At 40.9% G+C, this 21,291-nt stretch overlaps 1 protein-coding gene across 4 annotated transcripts in view; it reads left to right on the top strand.

Annotated features, from left to right (window-relative positions):
- GRHL1 (grainyhead like transcription factor 1) overlaps positions 1-21,291 on the top strand; it is a 47,912-nt gene that overhangs the window by 1,807 nt on the left and 24,814 nt on the right. For all 4 annotated transcript variants that reach the window (XM_001090260.5, XM_077960149.1, XM_015111687.3 and 1 more), the window contains exons 2-8: positions 2,285-2,471; positions 6,207-6,277; positions 8,457-8,847; positions 9,878-9,954; positions 11,323-11,479; positions 11,672-11,783; positions 13,040-13,134. In XM_001090260.5, coding sequence (XP_001090260.2) covers positions 2,285-2,471; positions 6,207-6,277; positions 8,457-8,847; positions 9,878-9,954; positions 11,323-11,479; positions 11,672-11,783; positions 13,040-13,134 — 1,090 coding nt within the window. The remainder of the gene's footprint in view (positions 1-2,284; positions 2,472-6,206; positions 6,278-8,456; positions 8,848-9,877; positions 9,955-11,322; positions 11,480-11,671; positions 11,784-13,039; positions 13,135-21,291) is intronic.

Raw genomic sequence — 21,291 nt, 5'->3', positions numbered from 1 at the left:
AAGGTGGTAATGTAATAAAGCATGGGGGATTAACTGGGCGAGGGATATTTCTGTATTTGCAGCTTTTCTGAAAATATAAAGTTGTTCTAAAATTTTTAAAAACTTACTAAAGGAAAAAAAAAGGGAAATCGCACCAAGTCAGTCAGTATATTTCAGACCAGTAAGTTTAAGGCAGATAGGTCTGCCAGTTTCTTAGTTGTGAAGGATCGGTTTTTGTCAGTGTGTTCTTTTTCTGGATGAGATAGATATTTTGTATGCAGTATCTTAAATGGATTACTCTTGTGTTGTAGAATATGCGGTTAAATGATTGCCTGAAACATATTTCAGAAGTCTGAGAGATCGCTGACGCAAGGTTTAAGGCTCACCTGAAAGTAATGATGAGCCTTCAGCGACTGAAGCCTTCTTCCTGACTGTCATGAGGAAGTAGACAAAGGCAACTGGTTTTGTGTTTATTTCTTGACGTATAGTTCAGATAAGGCAAAATTTCCAAAGCTAACATTTTGGCCTTAGGCAGGCTTTGGAAATATGAAACAGCTTCAGGGCGATTCCAAACATAAAGCCATTTCTCTATTTTCTGTTGCTTGTACAAATTTGGGATGTGGGTGGGAGAAGGAGGAAGTTGAAAACTAGCATTAAGGGAATTGAACAGCCAAGTGCTGTCATAGTCTTCTGGAGGTAGCTATTACGCTATTAATTATAGCTTAGCAATACACCAGTAAATCAGTCCATGGCACCACCCGTTCAGTAGCTGTTGTACTCTGGTACTGATGGCTCAGGGAATGCCACTTTGTATATTTCTTTATTTTCTTAAAAGTTGAGATTTGCGTAAGCAATCTCCGTTTTTAGACAAATGATCTGCTCGCTTTGAATAGCCTTTTAGGTTTGTTTTGTGTTAAAATAGTATACCACCTCAAGACTTCCTTACCAAATGTAAGATTTATGCCATGAGTGAGTAAAAACATTGGCTTTCAAATAACACTTCATTTTAACTGAGGACACTTTGTTGGATTTTTCCCCCTTTTTTGAAGGTGTTCTCCTTTTTCTAAATCTATCTGTTTTTAAAGGCCTTGGGTGATTCCCAAACCCTAACCTTTGTTGATTACTTGAAAAGATAATCAGTCTTTCTACATTCACATTTAAAATAGGTAGGTCACCTTTAGGCCATTTACATATTTCATTTGTGTGTTGCAATGAGAGCCAGTCCTTCAATTTGCTTGTTAGAATAGTAATAATTCAGAGAAGTTCCAAACATTTAAAATTTATTTTTCTCCTTGAAAATAAACTGCTTTGTTTTGCTAGAGTCAGTGTTCCATTTTTTCTCTTTATTGACTTATTAAATAGTACCAACTGAACAGTTGTTGAGACTGTTTACATTTCAGGTTTTTGGAATTAGTAATGTTTGCTTTAATCTTTTAAATTAAATCTTCTATAAGGTTTCACTAAGATCGCCATTGATTTTCTTGGATTTTTCCCACCAAACTACAGTGTTAAAATGAAACAGTTCTTGTGCAGTGTGTAAAACTAGTAAAGACTTTTTAAAAGCCAGATTTTCCCACCTATTTTTTTTTAAATCTTTTTGTTCAGTGGCTTCATTTATTGTTGGAGATTCTTAAGTGTTTATCTCTAAGATAAACAGTTAACTCCCATGCCAGAAAATTATGCCTCTTTATTGATTTACAGTCCCCTTTGGCCACATTCCATGCTCAATCTGCTGGTAATCAGTAGAATATTCTGGCTTTCTCATATACCCCCGAGGATTGCGTGAAGTATCCCTTTTTCTTTCTGCTGCTTCTCCCCTCCCCACTGTGTTCAGGTAGGAATTTTTAAGGCATGGCAGCCACAGTAGAAAGAGGAATAACGTAGCAGTGTGATGAACGGCACACGCTCTTCTCAAGAGGGGACCGTCCTGATTGTTGTTGGAAGAGAACAGATATTCTCTTTTCCTTATTGTGTCCTCCTGTTTGTTTATGGAAAGTATTTGAATAGCGTGGCATTTTCTCAGGGATGGTTTTGTTTTGCTTTTTTGCCAAATTGTGTATCCTGGGTTCCATGTGTAAGTGAACTGCCAGTTCTCTGGCTGCCTAGACACTTTATGTCTTACTGTGGGACCCACTGGTCTGCACTTAGGTGGTTTGTCTTCTGGTCTTGTCTTAATTTAACTTCCTAGGGTCGTTGATGAAACAATAGGCTGTTTTATAGGAATGTCAAGGAATTGGTAGCTTATGATGCCTTGCAGTAGAAAAGTATGTGTTTTTTTGTTTTTGTTTTTTTAATTTCTCTGAAGCAAACGGCCAGTGTTGGTTCTTCAGAATGAAGCACTTTATCCACAGCGGCGGTCCTACACTAGTGAGGATGAGGCCTGGAAATCCTTCCTGGAAAACCCTCTCACTGCAGCCACCAAAGCGATGATGAGCATCAATGGAGACGAAGACAGCGCTGCTGCGCTGGGCCTGCTCTATGACTACTACAAGGTGGGTTTGCCTGCCTTTAAAACCCTTAACAGCAGTCTCCAATGCACTTGATTCAGCAGCATATAAAACAGTCATTTGCTGGTAGAATGCCATGCAAGTTGCTTCTGTAGTGACTATAAATAGTTTAATGAGTACTTTGACTTACTGTGGTTCAAAGCTAAAAATCTGTGATTGTAGAATCAAAGGGTTGTTTTTAAAACATGCAAAGCAGTCAGCTGCTGTGGCTGTATCCAGAAGGTGAAACCACCATAAAAGAGGATGCTAGATGTGCCTTCTTGGGTTTGAGCATCTCACTGAAGGTGGTTCTTAGTGCCATGGAAAGTGGGCAGGGCTCATTTACCTTTCACCTTTATTCCTGTGTAGTCAAGATGATTTCCTTTCCCGAAATGATACTACAGAGCCTTTGAAACCATATTCTCTAGTCTAGGACTGTCTAGTTCCAAGATCAGGATATGTTTTGTTGCCTGTTTCTAGAGATTTGGAGTAGTCTTAATTCAATATAATCTATACTCTGCATGGAATTTTACATGGTTTTCATTATCTGGAAATGACACTACTGATCTATGTCATCATCATCATTGCCCTGATAACACTAGCTGTCACTGTTACGCTAGACATGTTACCAGCCTGTGTGCGACTTCACACTCAGAGGTCATAGCTAGGATGTGTGTATCTGGGGCCCTAGTCTGGTTCATGGCCGAGGCCACTGTCTTTCTAATGCAGGGTGCATACCGCTTTTCTTCTGGATTCACCTCTCCATTCTTCCTTCTGACCAGGAACACACATTTGGGGGTGGCTACGTCTTTAGGGTGCTACTTAAAACAGCAGACTACGTTGAAGCACAGCTTTGCCATGGGGCCTTTGTCTCATTGTCACTCTGTGTGACTAACTTGTGTAATCATTGTGTTGTCATCAGTACCTGTATGAAAACAGGATCTGTTTGGGATTACCAGAAGTTTCTGAATGACAAGCGTCTTCTCATGAATATAGTGTATATTTTTTACAGTTTATTTTTGCTATATTTTTGTTTTAAAAACTTTCAAACCTACATAAAACTTAAGAGGATAATTAATTCTCGAATACCTTTACCCAGAATTGCCAGTTGCTAGCCATTGGCTACATTCTGGCACTGTATTCTTTCCTTAATATAAGAAATACAGAGGTGAAAGAAGCCTAGGAGATAGTTTTATTATTAAAATTAGGGTGATTAGCCTGAGCAACATGACGAGACCCTGTCTCTACTCAAAAATAAATAAATACATACATACAGAAATTCGCTGGTTAATACATGCATGCCTGTAGTCTCAGCTACTTAGGAGACTGAGGTGGGAGGATCACTTAAGCCTGGGAGTTGGAGGCTACAGTGAGCTGAGATCATGCCATACCCCTACACTCCAGACTGGGTGACAGAGACAGACCCTATCTCAAAAAAAAAAAAAAAAAAAATTAGGGTGATTATTTCCTAGTATGGGGCCATGTGTCTAAGTAAGTTGGAGCTAGGGATTGAGATAAGCTCTTTTTTCTTTGAATATGAACAGAAACTTGTGTAATAACTAATGATGCTAGAAGAAACCCTTACCAGGGAAACATAGCCATGAAGAGTTCCTTTGAAGTGGAAATTATTATATATCTGTTCTTATAGCTTGTTTTATTGACTTACAATAAATTACGTTTCTAAAACATTTATTATGAAGTTACACATTTTTAACTGAAACTTTTGAGAATGGGAGAAACTTGTTGGTACAAGTTTCGTGCCAGAAAGACCAGTGTAATAACACTAGGTATACTACTCCTGTGTCTCATAAGCAAATAAATCCTCACATCTGTCTGTGAAGGGTGACAATTTTAGTGGTCTTATTTGTCAGACTTCTTGTGATAGGTGTAAATTTATTTTCTCTTCTTCTTCTTCTTCTTTTTAATTTTTCATTTAGTAGTAGTATTATTTTTAGCAGCAGAGTCTCACTCTTACCCAGGCTGGAGTGTAATGGTGCAGTCATAGCTTGCTGCAACCTCAGCCTCCTGAGGTTGAGTGATTCTCCTGCCTCAGCTTCTTGAGTAACTAGGACTACAGGTCATGCCTGGCTAATTTTAAAATTTTTTGTAGAGACGGAGTCTCACTATTTTGCCCAGGCTGGTCTCAAATTCCTGGCCTCAGGTAATCTTCCTGCCTTAGCCTCCCAAAGTGTTAGGATTACAGACGTAAGCCACTGTGCCTGGCCTATTTTCTTTTTTAAATAAACTAAATTGTTTGTTTCAGGTCTTTGGTTGTAAGCATCAGTCATTATTACATAATAATTTTGATAAAGTTTGAAAAGCATATTGTTAATACATGAAGCAGTGGTTTTTTTGTTTGTTTGTTTTTGGTTTTTTTGTTTTTTATGTGGAGTCTCGCTCTGTCGCCCAGGCTGAAGTACAGTGGCACAATCTCAACTCACTGCAACCTCCGCCTCCTGGGTTCAAGCGATTCTCTTGCCTCAACCTCCTGCCTACAGGAGGCTGTAGCTGGGACTACAGGCATGCGCCACCATGCCCAGCTAATTTTTTGTATTTTTAATAGAGACGGGGTTTCACCGTGTTGGCCAGGATGGTCTTGATCTCTTGACCTCGTGATCCGCCCGCCTCGGCCTCCCAAAGTGCTGGGATTACATGTGTGAGCCACCGCGCCCGGCCAGCAGTATTTTGTCTTTAATGGTGAAAACAAGAATGCAGGAATAGAATTTTCATGCTGAAAGCCATTTTTAAGCACCTTAGCCATTTTGGAGCGTGCAGTGGTGTAAAATCTCAGTTGAGTTATTTCTACAGGACACTAATGTTTGCCTGCTTTTCACTTCCCTTGCAAAGAAAAGAACCAAAAAAGGAACAGAACACTGAGTTAGACTTGTCCTTTGGGTGATGGATGTATGAATCCCAGCATATCTGAAGACAGTGATCATATGAAGCCCTCATTTGGATCTTAGAAGAAATGAACGGTTAACATGGCTGTTCCTTCTGCTTTTGCATTTGATCTGAATGGAGAGTAGTAGGAAAGAGCACTGAGAAAGTTGGAAGAGCTCTGTTGTGTTTTCAGTAGCTTCTTCTCTAATGTTGTGTAGATAAACCAGTAAAACCAGGGCAGAAGTATTTCTTTTTTTCTTTTTGTTTTTGAGTCAGGAAGGGTCTTGCTCTGTCGCCCAGGCCGGAGTGCAGTGGCACAATCTGCTCTCTGTAACCTCTGCCTCCGGACTGAAGCGATCTCCTCACCACAGTCTCTCTTGTGTAGCTGAGACTCTAGGCACATGCCACCACGCCCGGCTAATTTTTAATTTTTTTTTTTGTAGAAATGAGTTTCACTATATTACCCAGGCTGGTCTCAAACTCCTGGGCTCAAACAGTCCTCCCACCTTGGCCTCCCGAAGTGGCTGGGATTACAGATATGAGCCACCAGCTTCGGCCAGTGGAGGTATTTCTTTTAAGAGATGAGACCCAAACTCCATGACAGAATAAATGTATCATGCCCTGAGTTTATTTGGCAACTCAATAACAGTTACTTTTTACGTATCAACCAGTGACTAGATTTTAAGCTCATTGAGGGCAGATACTGTCTTTTTCTTCGTGTGTCCCCATAGCCTGGTGTTTGTTAGGCAACCAGTAGGTAAATGAATGATTGAATTGACTGAAAAATAAAAGGCTGTATCTTTGGGTAAACTGCACTTCACTGAATAAGAGCCAAATTATTTTCATGTGTGCTAATATCAGGTTCCAAGAGAGAGAAGGTCATCAACAGCAAAGCCAGAGGTGGAGCACCCCGAACCAGATCACAGCAAAAGGTAACGTTCAGTGCATAACAGCGTAAAGAGTGCAGGGGGAAATGCCACGTTTCTGTAACAGCAAAATGGGAGTTTGTTTAAATGAACAACTAGTGGAAGAGATAGGTAAGCTGGACTCTTACTATCTAAATTCAGATTTCATCACTGATTTGCCTCTGTTGCTCTGAAAAGTTCCTTTTTTCTTTGGGCACAGTAGTTGCCTTTTCTAGGATGAAAGCACCAACTTTCTCCTCCTCCAAAGGGATAGTTTTAGTAATAACAAGTATTTGCTTATTTGTTTTTGAGGTTTTCTTTAGGAGATGTGGCAGTGGTCCATTAAAAAAATTAAGTATCAATTGACTCTCGAACAGCTGCCTAAGTAAAATTGAATAAAGCAAGTTAAATTGTATTCAAATTCCTGTTGAAATTATTTGTGAAATATTTTAGATTAAAACTTTCAGAAAATTTAATTAATGTTTGTCTTTGTAGCCATGAAAAACTTTAAAAAGACACCTTTTAAATTGCCTGTGTTTTATTATCAGTCAAGGAATAAAACATATTTAAAGGAAGAATGATCATCACCCAGTATCCCATTATCCTGATGATTGCTTTATTCTTTGTTTTGGTGTGCATGCAAATTTTATGTAGCGGTGGTTTTGTTCACAGATAGGATTTGGTGGTATACTTTCTTCTTCTTAGTTTGTTTCATAAACATTTTCTCTGTGTTTTAATCTTCATAATTATCCTTTGGAAGAGGACTTGTGACTTTTTTACTTTTCATTATGGGCATTTTCAAACATAATAAAAATAGAGAAATAGTATAAGCCCACGTGTATCCATTACCAGCTTCAACAGTTATCAACACAATTCTTCGTTTGATGTATTCTTCCCGCTTCTTCAACTTTGAGATTAATTCATGTTTTTATTTTATTTATTTTTGCTGGAACATTCTGAAGCAAACTAAATATCCTTATAATTGCCGCTAAACCTAGTTTTCACTATTTTGAAGCCTTAAGGAGCAACTTTCTAGATTTTTTTCCATTTTAGGATAAATTCCTGGGAGTGAATTTATGGTTCAGGGTTCAAACAGTTTTGTTGATCTTGAAATGTACAGAATTCCCCATTTGCCTGTTTCTTAAAGCTTCAGCCTGTAAGATTTCTGGGGGCTTTGAAAATTCATTCATTTTACCCACTGGAAATCATCTTGTATTGCTCAAATTATTTATCAAACCAAAATTTAATTTTATAAAAAGCAGATGTGTCTACTGATATAATGTAACAATAGGTTTTCTTGGGTGAAAGAGAAAGCCAGGCCGGGTGCGGTGGCTCACGCCTATAATCCCAGCACTTTGGGAGGCTGAGGCAGGTGGATCACCTTAGGTCAGGAGTTCGAGACCAGCCTGGCAAACATGGTGAAACCTAGTCTCTACTAAAAATACAAAAATGAGCCGAATGTGGTGGTACGTGCCTGTAATCCCAGCTACTTGCGAGGCTGAGGCAGAAGAACCGCTTGAACCCGGGAGGTGGAGGTTGTAGTGAGCCAAAATCATGCCATTGCACACCAGCCTGGGCCACAAGGGCAAGACTCTGTCTCAAAAAGAAAGAAAAAAAAATAAGGAGAAAGCCAAATATCATAGGTGGTTGGAAAAGTGGTGACCAAGTAATAATGGCTCATACTTCTTGAAGACTGTATGTCAGGCCTTATTATACGCATTTTAGTGTATCATCTCATCTCAACCTGATGAGAATGCATGCCATTATTGTCCCCATTTTACAGATGAGGATTCAGTTACTAAAAGATGAAGTAACTTGCTCAGGTGACACAGAACTTGAACCCAGGCAATTTGACCCTGGCGTCTATGCTGTAACCCCAGTTGATCAGATCACATAGCTTCAGATTTCTAGTAAAACATAGTAATTTTTTTTTAGGATTATGGAAAGTAAAGCTTGTTAGAGGAGAGCTCTGAATACTTAGTATTTCAAATGAAATTTTACTTAATATGTTGGATTTTATTTGACCGATAACCAGAAAGCCTTTTCCCCTTTATCTAGTAATGGGTAGTTTTGATGTTTTCTGTTTATTCCCTGTCAAGTGTATTGTTATTGCACAGGACCCAACAGCTCAGTGCCATTAGGAAAATAAAAATTGTCAAAGAACTACATCAACATCGAGTTTGAAAGCAGTTTTCTTTTCTTAAAGAAACAGCATACCAATTGTGACAGAGCAGCCCCTCATTTCTGCTGGAGAAAACAGAGTGCAAGTACTGAAAAATGTGCCGTTTAACATTGTCCTTCCCCATGGCAACCAGCTGGGCATTGATAAGAGAGGCCATCTGACAGCTCCAGATACAACAGTCACTGTCTCCATAGCAACGATGCCTACCCACTCCATCAAGACAGAAACCCAGCCGCATGGCTTTGCTGTGGGAATCCCCCCAGCGGTGTATCATCCTGAGCCCACTGAGCGGGTGGTGGTTTTCGATCGGAATCTCAGTACTGACCAGTTCAGCTCTGGTGCTCAAGCCCCAAATGCTCAAAGGCGAACTCCAGACTCGACCTTCTCAGAGACCTTCAAGGAAGGCGTTCAGGAGGTACAGGAAACAAACATCTTCCTAAGACGCCTGTGTGTTTGTATAAGTATTGGGTTCCACCTTTTCCTTGTTATGTAAGCGTGAAACTCAGCCTGAAATGAATGGATTAGGAATAAAAGATTTTTTTTTTTTAAGAGAAAAGGCCGATGGGTATAATTTGGAAGCTAAACCTATAAAACCAGAAGTTGTTATCAAGGGTGCATGGCTAATCTTACCAGCAGCTGAGTTAACAATTATGATTTCAGCTAAGTAATTTGCTGGAGAAAGAGAAAGAGAACCCCATACATAATCTTCTGTTGACCACAGGTAGATTCTCATAGTCTGTTTTCAGCACTTCTCCCAGTGCCAAACAAGCTCCCTGGAACTGGTCTTAATATAAAATGAGTTATTCTGTCTTTGCTTGATGTTTCTTGGTTGGTAATGTAGTCAGGGAGAGCACAAATGCATTGTGTGAAGTTTACAGATTAATTCCAAATAGTTCTGGGGGTTCTATGGTGATGAGTACCTCACTCAGCTAAAAGTTAGGGACTGAAGGTGTTCGAAACCATACTTAATGACTCGGTGAGGTAAAGAGCATCCATCCCTGCATGTGGAGTTGGGGCAGAATGTTAGCCTTTCCCAAGAAAATGCACCACGTCTCTTCAGCTGTGGTGTGAACTTGATGCTGTGTCTTAACTTGATATAATGATAGGGTGACTCTTTAAAGTCATGACATTTTGGTTGCAGATCCTAGTGTTTGAACAGAGTTGGGATGTGTGTGAAAGACAGAAAAGGGGGTCGTGAGTCAGAAGCACTTAGTGGGGATACCTACACGGCTTGTTGTCATTTACTTGAGTGGCATATAAAAGTGGATATTTTCTCTGTTTTAATTTTTTTAATATTTGTAGCTTCAAAATTTTTATTCAAAAATAAATATGGAAAGGATAGTGGGTTGCTGTAAGCCACATACTTTTATGCGGTACCAGAGCTTGGTCTTTAGTAACCATGATAACCAGTTAAATAGTTGTGGCTTATCACATTGATATTTCAGGTTTTCTTCCCCTCGGATCTCAGTCTGCGGATGCCTGGCATGAATTCAGAGGACTATGTTTTTGACAGTGTTTCTGGGTAATAGATGTCTTTTAATTTGATTTTTAATTTGCAGCTTTTATAACTTACTCCTTTCACATTAACTTGATAAATCAAAGGTGGCTTTAGCAGGCTTTCCCCTTATCTTACTACTTTTACTGTGGTATAGTCTTGGGTAGAGGACATCTGCTTCAGTGCTTTTAATTTTGAACTCTTTAAACTATGTTTCAAGTTTCCTTAATTCTTGGTGTTGGTGCTTTTTCTTTCTTTTGGTTTCTTTATGTGATGGTAGTAGAATGGAATCTAATAGGAGAGATGACGGGATTAAATTAGGTCTCTGAGGTCCTTTCTGTTGCCAAAAATATATAATTAGATGAGAATTTAGGAAGAATATCAAGTGATAAAAAAGTGATAAAAGCTTGTTTTTTTTTTTTTTTATCAGCCTCACTAACGATAAAATAAATGAAGTCAACTTTTTTCTGAACTGACAACTTTCTGTTGACCTCACAAAATCGTATCTCTGGCAATATGAATATTTTCCAAGTTAATTAGGAACTCATATTTTGTTTTATGTGTTTTTTACATGTGTTATATTTTATGGTTTTAAAAGTGTCTAAGATTTTATGGGAATTGAGACTTCCCTTAGAGATCTGCCTCAAGATGCAGGAGTCACAAACGGAAATGCCTTTAGGGTTTGGGATAGGGGTCAGCTAACTTTTTCTGTAAAGAGTCAGAGAGTAAATATTTCAGGCTTTGTGGGCCATACAACCTCTGTATGTTTTCGCAACTACCCTGGTCTGCTGCTGTGCAAAAGCAGCCATAGGTAATATGTAAACAAATGATGTGGCTATGTGCTAATAAAACTTTATTTACAAAAATAGGTGTAATCTGCTGAGCCGTGGCCTGGGAAGGTTCTTAAATAACTTTAGGGGCACATATGAGTGGTAGTGTTAGGTAATAGGTAATGTCGAGAATTGGGGAGTGCCTGCTATTAAAGACATTTAAATTACAAGTAGAAACAACAAAAAAGTGCTATATAGGCCAAAAGGAATGTAGTCAAAGGAACACCAGCCACCTGTCTGAAACCTCTGCTGGAGAAATACCAGATTGGCAGCGTGTCTTGTGAGAAGTTCCTTCCAAAGTCCTTTCCACCTATTAGTATCTTTAATATCTCGAGCCCTCGAACTCAGGATGTCCGATTGCTAACATCCATCACATCATAGAATTTTTAATCGGCAACAATTTGTACTTCCACATCTGAGAGACTTGAGAATTTTCAGCTGCTGAGTACTTTTGTTTCAGATTTTCTTTATCATGAAAAAGATAGCAAACGTTATTTATAATATGATGTATAGCAAACTTCCATGAGAGTAGATTTAGAGACCTGTGACTTTTTTTGTCCTTTAGGAACAACTTTGAATATACCCTAGAAGCTTCAAAATCACTTCGACAGAAGCCGGGAGATAGTACCATGACATACCTGAACAAAGGCCAGTTCTATCCTATCACCTTAAAGGAGGTGAGCAGCAATGAAGGAATCCATCATCCCATCAGCAAAGTTCGAGTAAGTTCTGATCTTAGTCCTGTTCTCTAGGAAAGCTAGTCAGAGTCTAACATTTCCAGGTCTGAAGCAGCTCTGAATGACCGCCTGAAATTGCAGCTTTAAGCCTTCACTGTAAAATATAATATTAAATGCGTTTTCCAAGACATACTCACCCTTCAGTATCTTTATGTTGTAATGCATTCTCTTTCACAGAGTGTGATCATGGTGGTTTTTGCTGAAGACAAAAGCAGAGAAGATCAGTTAAGGCATTGGAAGTACTGGCACTCCCGGCAGCACACTGCTAAACAAAGATGCATTGACATAGGTAAGCAGCTCAAGAGCCCGCTCTTATTCCCAGAGGTACAGCCATCCAGTTTCTAAATCCAGTTATTTTTGGCAGTGATCAGCTTCCTGCCGAAAGCATTTGAATTTTTATGCCAGCTACTGATCTGTTCCAAACACTGTCCTCGGCCTCCTGGAACCAGTGCACTCACCATTCCTCCCATGCAGTAATGGGACATGTGCCCACGTGGTGGCTTTCCACAGGACACTAGGGCCAAAAGCCATGTAGCTGGCTAACCTGAGAATGTCCCCACTTTTCAGTCTGCAATTGCTTTAAGGGGTAATATCTTCTTTAATAGATTCTGATTATTATTTGGACATGATGGAGATAGAGAAAAAAACAAGTAAAAGAAAATAAGTAAAAAAAGATACTGCTGCTGTGCGGTTGCCTAACAGTCTTCCCTAGATATGCTAAACTGTGTAACTAACCTCTCTGTGAGCTGTAGTGGCAAACCTGTGCAAGTTCGTATTTACTGAAGTAGCGTTACACAGACCTCTATCCTTGCCATGTATGTTATTTTCATGTAAAACCATTGTCTGTATCACAGATGGCTGTTAATATTAGTGTTACTTTTTTCCTTTACCTTTTGTAATGCTCTTGTTGCCTTTTCAGGAGAATGAGAACTCAGTTCTAATCTTGGTTCTACAGAGTAGTTTTGTGACCTTGGGACTGTTATTTAAACTTTTTAGACCTAAATTTCCTAATTGTGACATAATGAGATTGAATTAAATATGTCTAAGCTTGCCTCTATTACAAAAACTCTGTGATGCTTTTTCTTCATATTTTCAACTTCTTCTAACCAAACAAAATGTTAAGTTGTCCATAGGTGATAATGTTAAAAAATAGATCTTGGCCAGGCGCGGTGGCTCAAGCCTGTAATCCCAGCACTTTGGGAGGCTGAGACGGGTGCATCACGAGGTCAAGAGATCGAGACCATCCTGGCAAACACGGTGAAACCCCGTCTCTACTAAAAAATACCAAAACAACTAGCTGGGTGAGGTGGCGGGCGCCTGTAGTCCCAGCTACTCGGGAGGCTGAGGCAGGAGAATGGCCTAAACCCGGTAGACGGAGCTTGCAGTGAGCCGAGATCTGGCCACTGCACTCCAGCCTGGGCAACAGAGCAAGACTCCGTCTCAAAAAAAAAAAAAAAAAAAATAGATCTTATTTTGAACTGCTGGGATCCCATGTTGAAACTGAAACTCATGAGTTTTCATTTTCTCTTCCCCTGCTTCCTATAGCTGACTATAAAGAAAGCTTCAACACTATCAGTAACATCGAGGAGATTGCATATAACGCCATTTCCTTCACGTGGGACATCAACGATGAAGCAAAGGTGGGTGGTGAGGTCTGGGCGCCTTATGTCCAGCCATTTGAGAATGGGTGGAGTTTAATGATTTGACAACTGATTTTTTTTTTCCCACAGTTTTATGTGTTTTCATTCTCAGGTGTTATGAAACTATCCTCTCCCCTTTCTATTCTCCCCTCCTCCAAAACAGATCATTTTTGTTGCCATCCTTTGCGTGGAGTCCACTGTGTGAAACATTGCGATTAAGTTGCAGTCTGCCACTCCTGCCTGTTCAGCCTTGAGTCTGACTCCCCATTCACTTTGCCTCATTTCCTCATTTGCACAGTGGAGGTGCTTTCTGTCTCCTCCCTCTATTCAAGGAAGTGTAAGGAGTAATGAAACAATGCCCATCAAACTGTTGGAGTGTCTTTGAGAAAGGCTCTTAAATATAAGTGATTATTAGTAGTACTCTGTTTCATATCATCACCTTGTAAATATGATTCTGTGTTAAGATTCTTCTGTCTTGTGCTTTTCCCATTGAAGAATTGCCTCCAATTCAGATGGAGTAACTCTAATTGGCTAGAGTTACTCCATCTGGGTGACTCTAATGAGACTTTTTGTGCCCTTTAAGAAAAATTCATCATATTTTTAAGTCCCTTCTGCCTTTCCTCTGCCTTCTTCCCTGTGAGTGTGATCCTTCTCTTCACTCAATTATTAGAGTTCCTGTATTTCTTTCTTTGGATTACTTTAAAAACTGGGAACTCAAGAAACTGAATAGAGGCCAGAAGTGGTGGTTCACACCTGTAATCCCAGCACTTTGGGAGGCTGCGGCGGGTAGATCACTTGAGGCCAAGAATTTGGTGAAACTGGCCAACATGGTGAAACCCTGTCTCTACTAAAACTACAAAAAGTTGCCAGGCATGGTGGCATACGCCTCTAATCCCAGCTACTCTGGAGATTGAGGCAGGAGAATCTTGACCCGGGAGGCGGGGGTTACAGTGAGCTGAGATCACGCCACTGCTCTCCAGCCTAGGCAACAGAGTGAGACCCTGTCCCAAAAAAAAAGAAAAAGAGAAAAAAAAAAAAAAAAACTCAATAGAAACATAGGTCATTTTTCAGACAGTTGTTAACAGAAGGCTGATCTTTAGTTTTCGTTACAATATTAGGTATAGCATTCTCTCAGAGACCTGGTAGAAAGAAGTTATGTTCATCTTCTTGTCCTTTTTAACTCTGTTTTTTACTTTTTATGTATTCAATGAGAATTTTAGTAACTTTAAGAATATGATACTGTATTAGGCGCTGACTATTAGGGTTTCATTTTATCCTGCCCAAGAATGCTTTCGAAAATCACGTGACTGGGTCTTGAGAGTCACGTTAAGCTTGTATTAAAATTGCTTTTCTTTCTTATCATTGTCATCATGTCCAAGACAGACACGTGCCTTTCAGACTGCAGACTCTAGACAGTTGGGCCCACCAGGCAGTAAGGAAGCTTAGGTAATTGTAGCTTTAGATGGGTTTTCCTGCCAACCACCTCAGTCACATACAATTGTCAGGTGGCTGCATAGTCCAGAGTTTGTTGCTTGGCTAAGCAATAAATAGATAAACTTTCCATTTTATATAATTGTTGTTACGGTTGTTTTGAAATTAAATATCATAATAGGACTTAGTCCACTGGCTACTAAGAACAGCCTATAAAAAGTGTTGGCCTTGTGCCCCAGGATGCTTTTATTCTTAAAGCAAACTGGAGTGTTACTTGCTATTTGCCATTGGGGCCTCACTGAGAAATTGTGGAGGAGGTGATAAAGAGCCCGTAAGTCCTGAGTTCCCTTTTCCAACTTATCCATGACCTTGGGTTAGTCCCTCAGTTCACTACTTCAGTCCTTTCCCCTTGATCCCCCAGGAGAGTCACAAGGTTAGAGTGGCCAACTCCTCTTTATTGGGTGTTGTCAGGATTAATAAGCGCTTGTCAGAGGCGTGGAGATCTTGGCCGAAAAGCCCAGTGCATGGGCAGGGTGCTTTGTTTGTTTGATGTGTCACTCTTTGGGGTGGGAGTAATGAAAGCCAAGATGACGGGTAGGGATAATGGCTTGTTTTATTCTGAAGGCCTGCAGCGTATTTGTATTAAAAATATTGTTGGAGGAGTGGCTTAAGTAGCCTTAATAGCATTGCTAATTGATGTAGGTAAACTCAGTTTCATTTCCCCTTTCAGACCCCCAGCACTGACGTGATTTGAAGCCTTTGCCTGCCGCCAGAAGGGTATTGTGCCATTTCTTAATGAGGCTACCGGCTTTTGAAGCTAATATCAGGCAGCAACTTCAAGCGCGTGTTCTAATTAAGTATCGAGGTTTTTTGCTTTCCCTGGCCAACTTGGTGTTTTCTGTTTTTGTTCTTAAAGTAATTAATGCCTCAGGGCAGCAAGAGTGAACAAGTATACATGCAGAATCCTGTATAGTTGGGTTATTTTTGTTGTTGTTTTTACTATTTTCTGAAAATATCTACTTTCTTGTTCTCATTTAGGATACATTTGTTGATTTTTTTAATTTTAAGATTTATACTTGGCACATAATAATTGTACGTATTTATGTGGTATTTGTTAATGTGACTTCCAGTTCTTTCTTCCTCACAAACATAAGGGTTTATTGGAGCTATGTGGCATTTCCTCCCCTCCCCTTTTAGTGATTTCTAATGTACTGTTTTGGCCATGCCAGGATGAGTAAAACTGAAAATCTGGCCCAGTGTCAACATCTGAATCTTACCTGTAGCTTCTGCTTCTCCATTTGGAAATGATGATAGTTTGAGGATGTTTTGGGTTGAATCGTGAATGCTTTGGTTTACATTCCACTTTGGGAAAAAACTGACGAAGCTAGGACCCATCTACACTGGCCCTGTGTGCACTCTGTTCATCACCATAAACACATGTCTACCATTGTCATGGAAACTTTTGGAAGTTTTGGAACTTGTGAAAATTTGTTCCTTTTCGAAGTGGTGGAAGAGAAGGAAGTTGCTTTTTGAGAAGCAGAAATGTCTCAGAAACAGGCCCTTAGTGGGATCTGTCTGTCGCGTAGGTGTATCTCATTCCTTCCATGGTCCTCCCTCAAAATTAGATTTGTTTGGGCAGTTAAGAGTCAGAGGTCTCTGGACAGGTTAAAGGCCATCAGGCATTCACATTTCATTGTGAAATAATCAGTTTTCTTCCTGATGCACAGCTGAGATTAGCTGCTCGAGGTAATTTTTGCAGGGAGAAAAAGCAATTGCCTTTGAAGCATTAAAAGATGGAGCTCTGGTAAGATGCTGAAGTTTGGGATTTGTAGGACAAGGTGAGGGCACTGGTCTCCTGCAGAAGAGAGGCCTATGAGCTGAGGGCAGGGGTGCATACAGCGAGGTGGGAGAAAGATATATACAAACTCAGCTGGATCAACATTTTCTCTGGAGCCAGCCGTGCACCTTTGCAGGAATTCAGAACTGAGCCCAGCACTTATCCCAGAGCCTGCCGTGGACAAGGCGTGGGCTAGATCTAGGCTCCTGCCACTAGTTCCACCAGCCAGGTAGATAGTGGCATAAGTTTGTGGGGACAGCTCGAGATCTTATATATGACATCATGTTTTCTTAGGAAAAATGTTTACGCCACTTTAAAAATGAACTTTGGGAATGCGGTTTATAAATTGGGGCTGTTTGTTCTGCAACAATTTCAGTATTTTCTAAACCAAGCGAGTTTAGAATAGGCTGAACTGGCCGGGCGCGGTGGCTCAAGCCTGTAATCCCAGCACTTTGGGAGGCCGAGACGGGCGGATCACGAGGTCAGGAGATCGAGACCATCCTGGCTAACACGGTGAAACCCCGTCTCTACTAAAATACAAAAAAAATTAGCTGGGCGAGGTGGCGGGCGCCTGTACTCCCAGCTACTCGGGAGGCTGAGGCAGGAGAATGGCGTGAACCCGGGAGGCGGAGCTTGCAGTGAGCTGAGATCCGGCCACTGCACTCCAGCCTGGGCAACAGAGCCAGACTCCGTCTCAAAAAAAAAAAAAAGAATAGGCTGAACTGAATGGGCTGTGCATCTTGGCCTAGAGTGTAATTTCTTGCCTGAGTTGTAAATCTTAAGAGTCTACAACAGCATTGAGATTTGCTGAATGATAAGAAGCAAGGGCCTCTCAAAGCCTGAAGATCTAAAATAAACAGAGGAAAAAGAAGTTAGGGAAAGAGCATTAACTTCTTTGAGTGCCTGTTATATGCTAGGTGCTGTGCTAAGCTGCCTCACCTGTGTTCATAGTTAGTGGGGCATGGCTGCCTGCCCAGCACCCATAAAAAGCACTCAGTACTCCATGCAATTATGTGCTTGGTGCTTGGTCATCCAAATGAGGTCTTCTGAGGAAGCTAAACTCTAGACCTTGAAATGAATAGAAAACGTTATTGGCAGGGAAGATTACTTAAAAATGTAGGTATTATTATTAATAGAGCAACTTTATGGACTCACTAATATAAATGAGAGCACCTTTGCTCGTAAGAAATAATTTATGTTGGATTATATTATAACGTTTAAGTTGGATGAGTAACATTTAAGCACGGAAGATAAATTATAAACTAAAAAGCTGCTGTATTGGAATCCAGTGAAAACTGGGCCAGCCAGCTCTGAGGGAGACCTGTGAGCCAGCAGGCACTAAAGAAGGGGATGTCTGGGGGTGGTGTAGGGACACCTTTGGTAGAGTCAGCTACCCAGTGTGGCAGATGGGAAAACAGCTGCGGTCAAAGGAAATTGCAGGATTTCTTTGATCATCTGTGCATAGGTATGATCTTCATGAATAGTAAGCACAGTTTTAAAGGATGTAATGAATCCTGGGAATACAAAATAAGAGGTTTTTCCAGTGGTAACACCTAAATCCTTACACTGTAAAGTGAATTATGTTGTAGTTTTCATTCACACATTTAATTTTAAAAATAGTAACAGCAAGAACTTTCTGCCAGACGTGCGCCAAGCTCCCGCTGGAGTAAGTAGCGTCAGAGAAGTAGATAGATGTAGAGTCTGACTTGGTTTTACTGTGTTGTGCGTTCCGTGGTAAAACACGCTGAAGATTTGGGCGTTTCTCCTGAAGTGCTGTGTTTGGAACCTGGTTGCTTTGGAAAGTCTTTATCAAACCTTTGGAAGGAAGCTCTTTGTCCCAGTTTGTGAGCAGGTTGCTCGCCGACAGATGGAACTGCGTCTTTTTCTTGATGGCGTGATCTTATCTCTGGGTGTGCCAGAGCCAATTTCAACATACTTTTGTCTCTTCCCAGTTCAGTCCCTGTCCATTTTTTCCCTTCAGTGTGGTGTCTCAGCCTGTGGAGAAGAAGAAGGGGCAGTCAGAGACAGGACAAAATCAGAGAGCCTTGTTTCCTGGGGGAAGAAAACCCTGTCAAATCAGAGGACGCTGTGCTTTTGCTTTTAATTATGATCTATCAGCTCTAAGAAGGAACTCTGAGGCCTTTGGAAGGGTTGTCCTTCAGAGTCCAATGGTTTATGTCATGGAAAGACTCATGTTACAAAGGAAAGAGGATTAAAGTAGAATTTGGAGCCCAGCTAAGTACCAAGAAGCTTTTCTGTGGGGGAGTCTGTGTTTGGATGGGAAATCAGTATCTCTCTGTTTTGTCTCCTTGTCTCGGCAAAAGCCGATAGAGTTCTTGGTGAGGGATTATTGAGGCTTGTAGAGTCCATTCTGTAAAAGGGGGGTGTAACCATCCTGGTAACCTGAACGAAAGTCTTTCTGCTTCTGGGATGCAGGTTTATGAGTTTAATAAGTTTGTTGTTTTGTCTAAGCCTAATATTTGGAATTCATTGTGAGAGTAATTTTTAGTTTGTTTGGACTGAACATATTGCTTGCATTTAGAAGGATTCCATTCTAGTGAAGCACCCATCAAGTGTGCCATTAAAATAAGGTGTTGCCACGTTTGGTTCCATTAGGCAGGGACAGGTTTGGTTTGTTTCACAACTTTAAATTTCCAGTGTGATGGGAGGAAGGAGGGGGGAGAGAAGTGAGTCAAACATCCTACTTGCAATTGCAATTAAATGAAGACAGGAGATTTAAAACTAAAGGTATACTCCCTGGCCTAAGTAGAAAAAGATGTCAGGAAGCACTGTTACTTTTAAAATGCAGGAGAAGAGGCTTTTAGTGTCTAGGCAGATCACGAAGCTGACTAGACTGAGCTGGATTATTCATGCATTTCTATCCTTAAACCCCAAGGAAAACCCAAGGTATAGCCGTGGAGGCTTCTGAATTGAGATTTGTTTGATCCCAGGGGTTTTCTCTTACGCAGTTTAACAATACATACCTGTTAAAAGAAAAAATGAAATGTTTTGTACCAGAGTCGAGATAGTCACATTCCTTTATACGGAATGAGTAGTTTTTAGAGTTGTAGCTTGATCAGTATTGGAAATAACAAGAAAACTTCCTCGATTGGAAGTTTGTAGAGAATGCCTTTAATTAGCTGATATAGAATAAAGTCTTTATTTAGCAATTGGACATTTTTCTTTGACGAAGCTGCTGTTTTCGGGGTGATTGTGAGGATGATTTCTCCTAGAAACTTCTCGTTTTTTTTAAAGCTAAGTCTGTTGGACTTTGGCTTGAAGACATGTTCCATGCAGATGTAAAATAAAGTCCATCGAACCACGGTAGAACTTGGAATCCACAGGTAACGAAGCGTACATTTGTCATCGCGCAGGCCGGGGGGTAAGGGCCAAGCGGAAGCTGTCTCTGGACCAGGGAGGGACTTGGCAGCTGAAGAAAGCTGTAGTTTGGTAGTGAAACTTGCGTCTTGTGAAACGGATTTCAAGCACCCATGTCTGTGTAGCCTGCATCTGGGCTGCTACTTGAATTCCTTTTTCTTTTTTTTTTTGGTTGAATTTTCCCCCTTCCTCCACCCTGCCACTGTCAAGAAACAATTGACTCCTCTATAAAACTTTCTTTTTTGATAGCTTGTCACCTTAACCCTCCTTCTCCTAGGTCCTTCCTGGAAATTCTATCTGTGGTAGCTTTCTCAAGCTGTCTTTTCAACCAGTTTTGCTACTTGGAAACTAAAGCAGAGAGCCTGACTGTGACCTGACATCATTAGTAGTAACTGAACTTACCCAGCACAGCAGTTTCAAGGCAGCATGGGGCCTTGGAGTTCAGATTTCTTTTATGTGGAGCTCTTCTGCACGCAAGACCCTCAATCCTTTAGTAAATACAGGGCACTCCCTACATTAACTTAGGGATTTTGTTTTTAGCTTTTCCTTGTAAATGAAAGAGAACTTCTGATTGGAAGGCAGCCTGCCCGCCAGCTCTTCCTTTCTGGCCCATGGGCTTGCCTGCCCTGTTCCGTGCCTGGTGAGGATGGAATGTGGCCTGTGTGCCTTGTGTCACACCTGCATCCAGTTCTGCATATTTCAGAACAAACACTGTACTTACTTGGGACAACAGGTGCCAAATCACTGTATATGCCAAGTGTCCTTAGGTTCACCAGGTCCTGCTTACAGGACCGTGACACGGGAGAAGAGTGTGCAGGTACCTCCACAGTGGTGGTGTGTTTTTTTTGGGTTTTTTTTTTTTTGTCTCTCTTTTTATCTCTGTGACTTTTTCCCTGGCTCCCTACACTCCACAGAAACCAAGCCCATATGTGGGCGGTGTGGGAAGGTGGTGCTGAGGCAACAGCCAGGCTGCTGACTCGTTCTTGTTTTTCTTCAGGGAAACGCCCCACATAGATGTGGGAAGATTTCAAGTTAGTGCCTCTTTATTCCCACATCCCTGTCCTCCCTGCCCGCCTCCTGCCAATTCTTTTTCTTTTTCCTTGATGGTGATTGGATAGTCTGAGAAATAACACAAATGCTGGCTGCCACTGGAAGTCTTTTATTTCTTGGGGGTAGCATTCTTCCCTGGGATAGGCTGGTCTCCTCCCACCATCAGAGCAGGCATGCTGGGGTTCTCTGAGTGGGACTGGGTTCTGCTTCTGAGTCTGTGACTCAGTCCCCAATATCTTCTTGGGCCACATGAATTAATGGAGCCCACACAGATGGAGGACTAGCAGGGGACCACAAGGCCCAGAGAGAAGGAAGGTCATCAGTGTTTGTTTGTTTATTTTGGGTTGGGGAAGGAATGCTATGATGATTATGTGTCTGCCATATCATACTTAGTAAAATGTTCCTGAACAATCTGACTTTGATTTGTTAAACTATTTCCCACTCTCCTGGCTTCAGTTGAA

This window comes from Macaca mulatta, chromosome 13, assembly GCF_049350105.2.
Source record: "Macaca mulatta isolate MMU2019108-1 chromosome 13, T2T-MMU8v2.0, whole genome shotgun sequence".
NCBI lineage: Eukaryota > Metazoa > Chordata > Mammalia > Primates > Cercopithecidae > Macaca > Macaca mulatta.
This window is presented reverse-complemented; position numbering and strand designations above follow the sequence as displayed.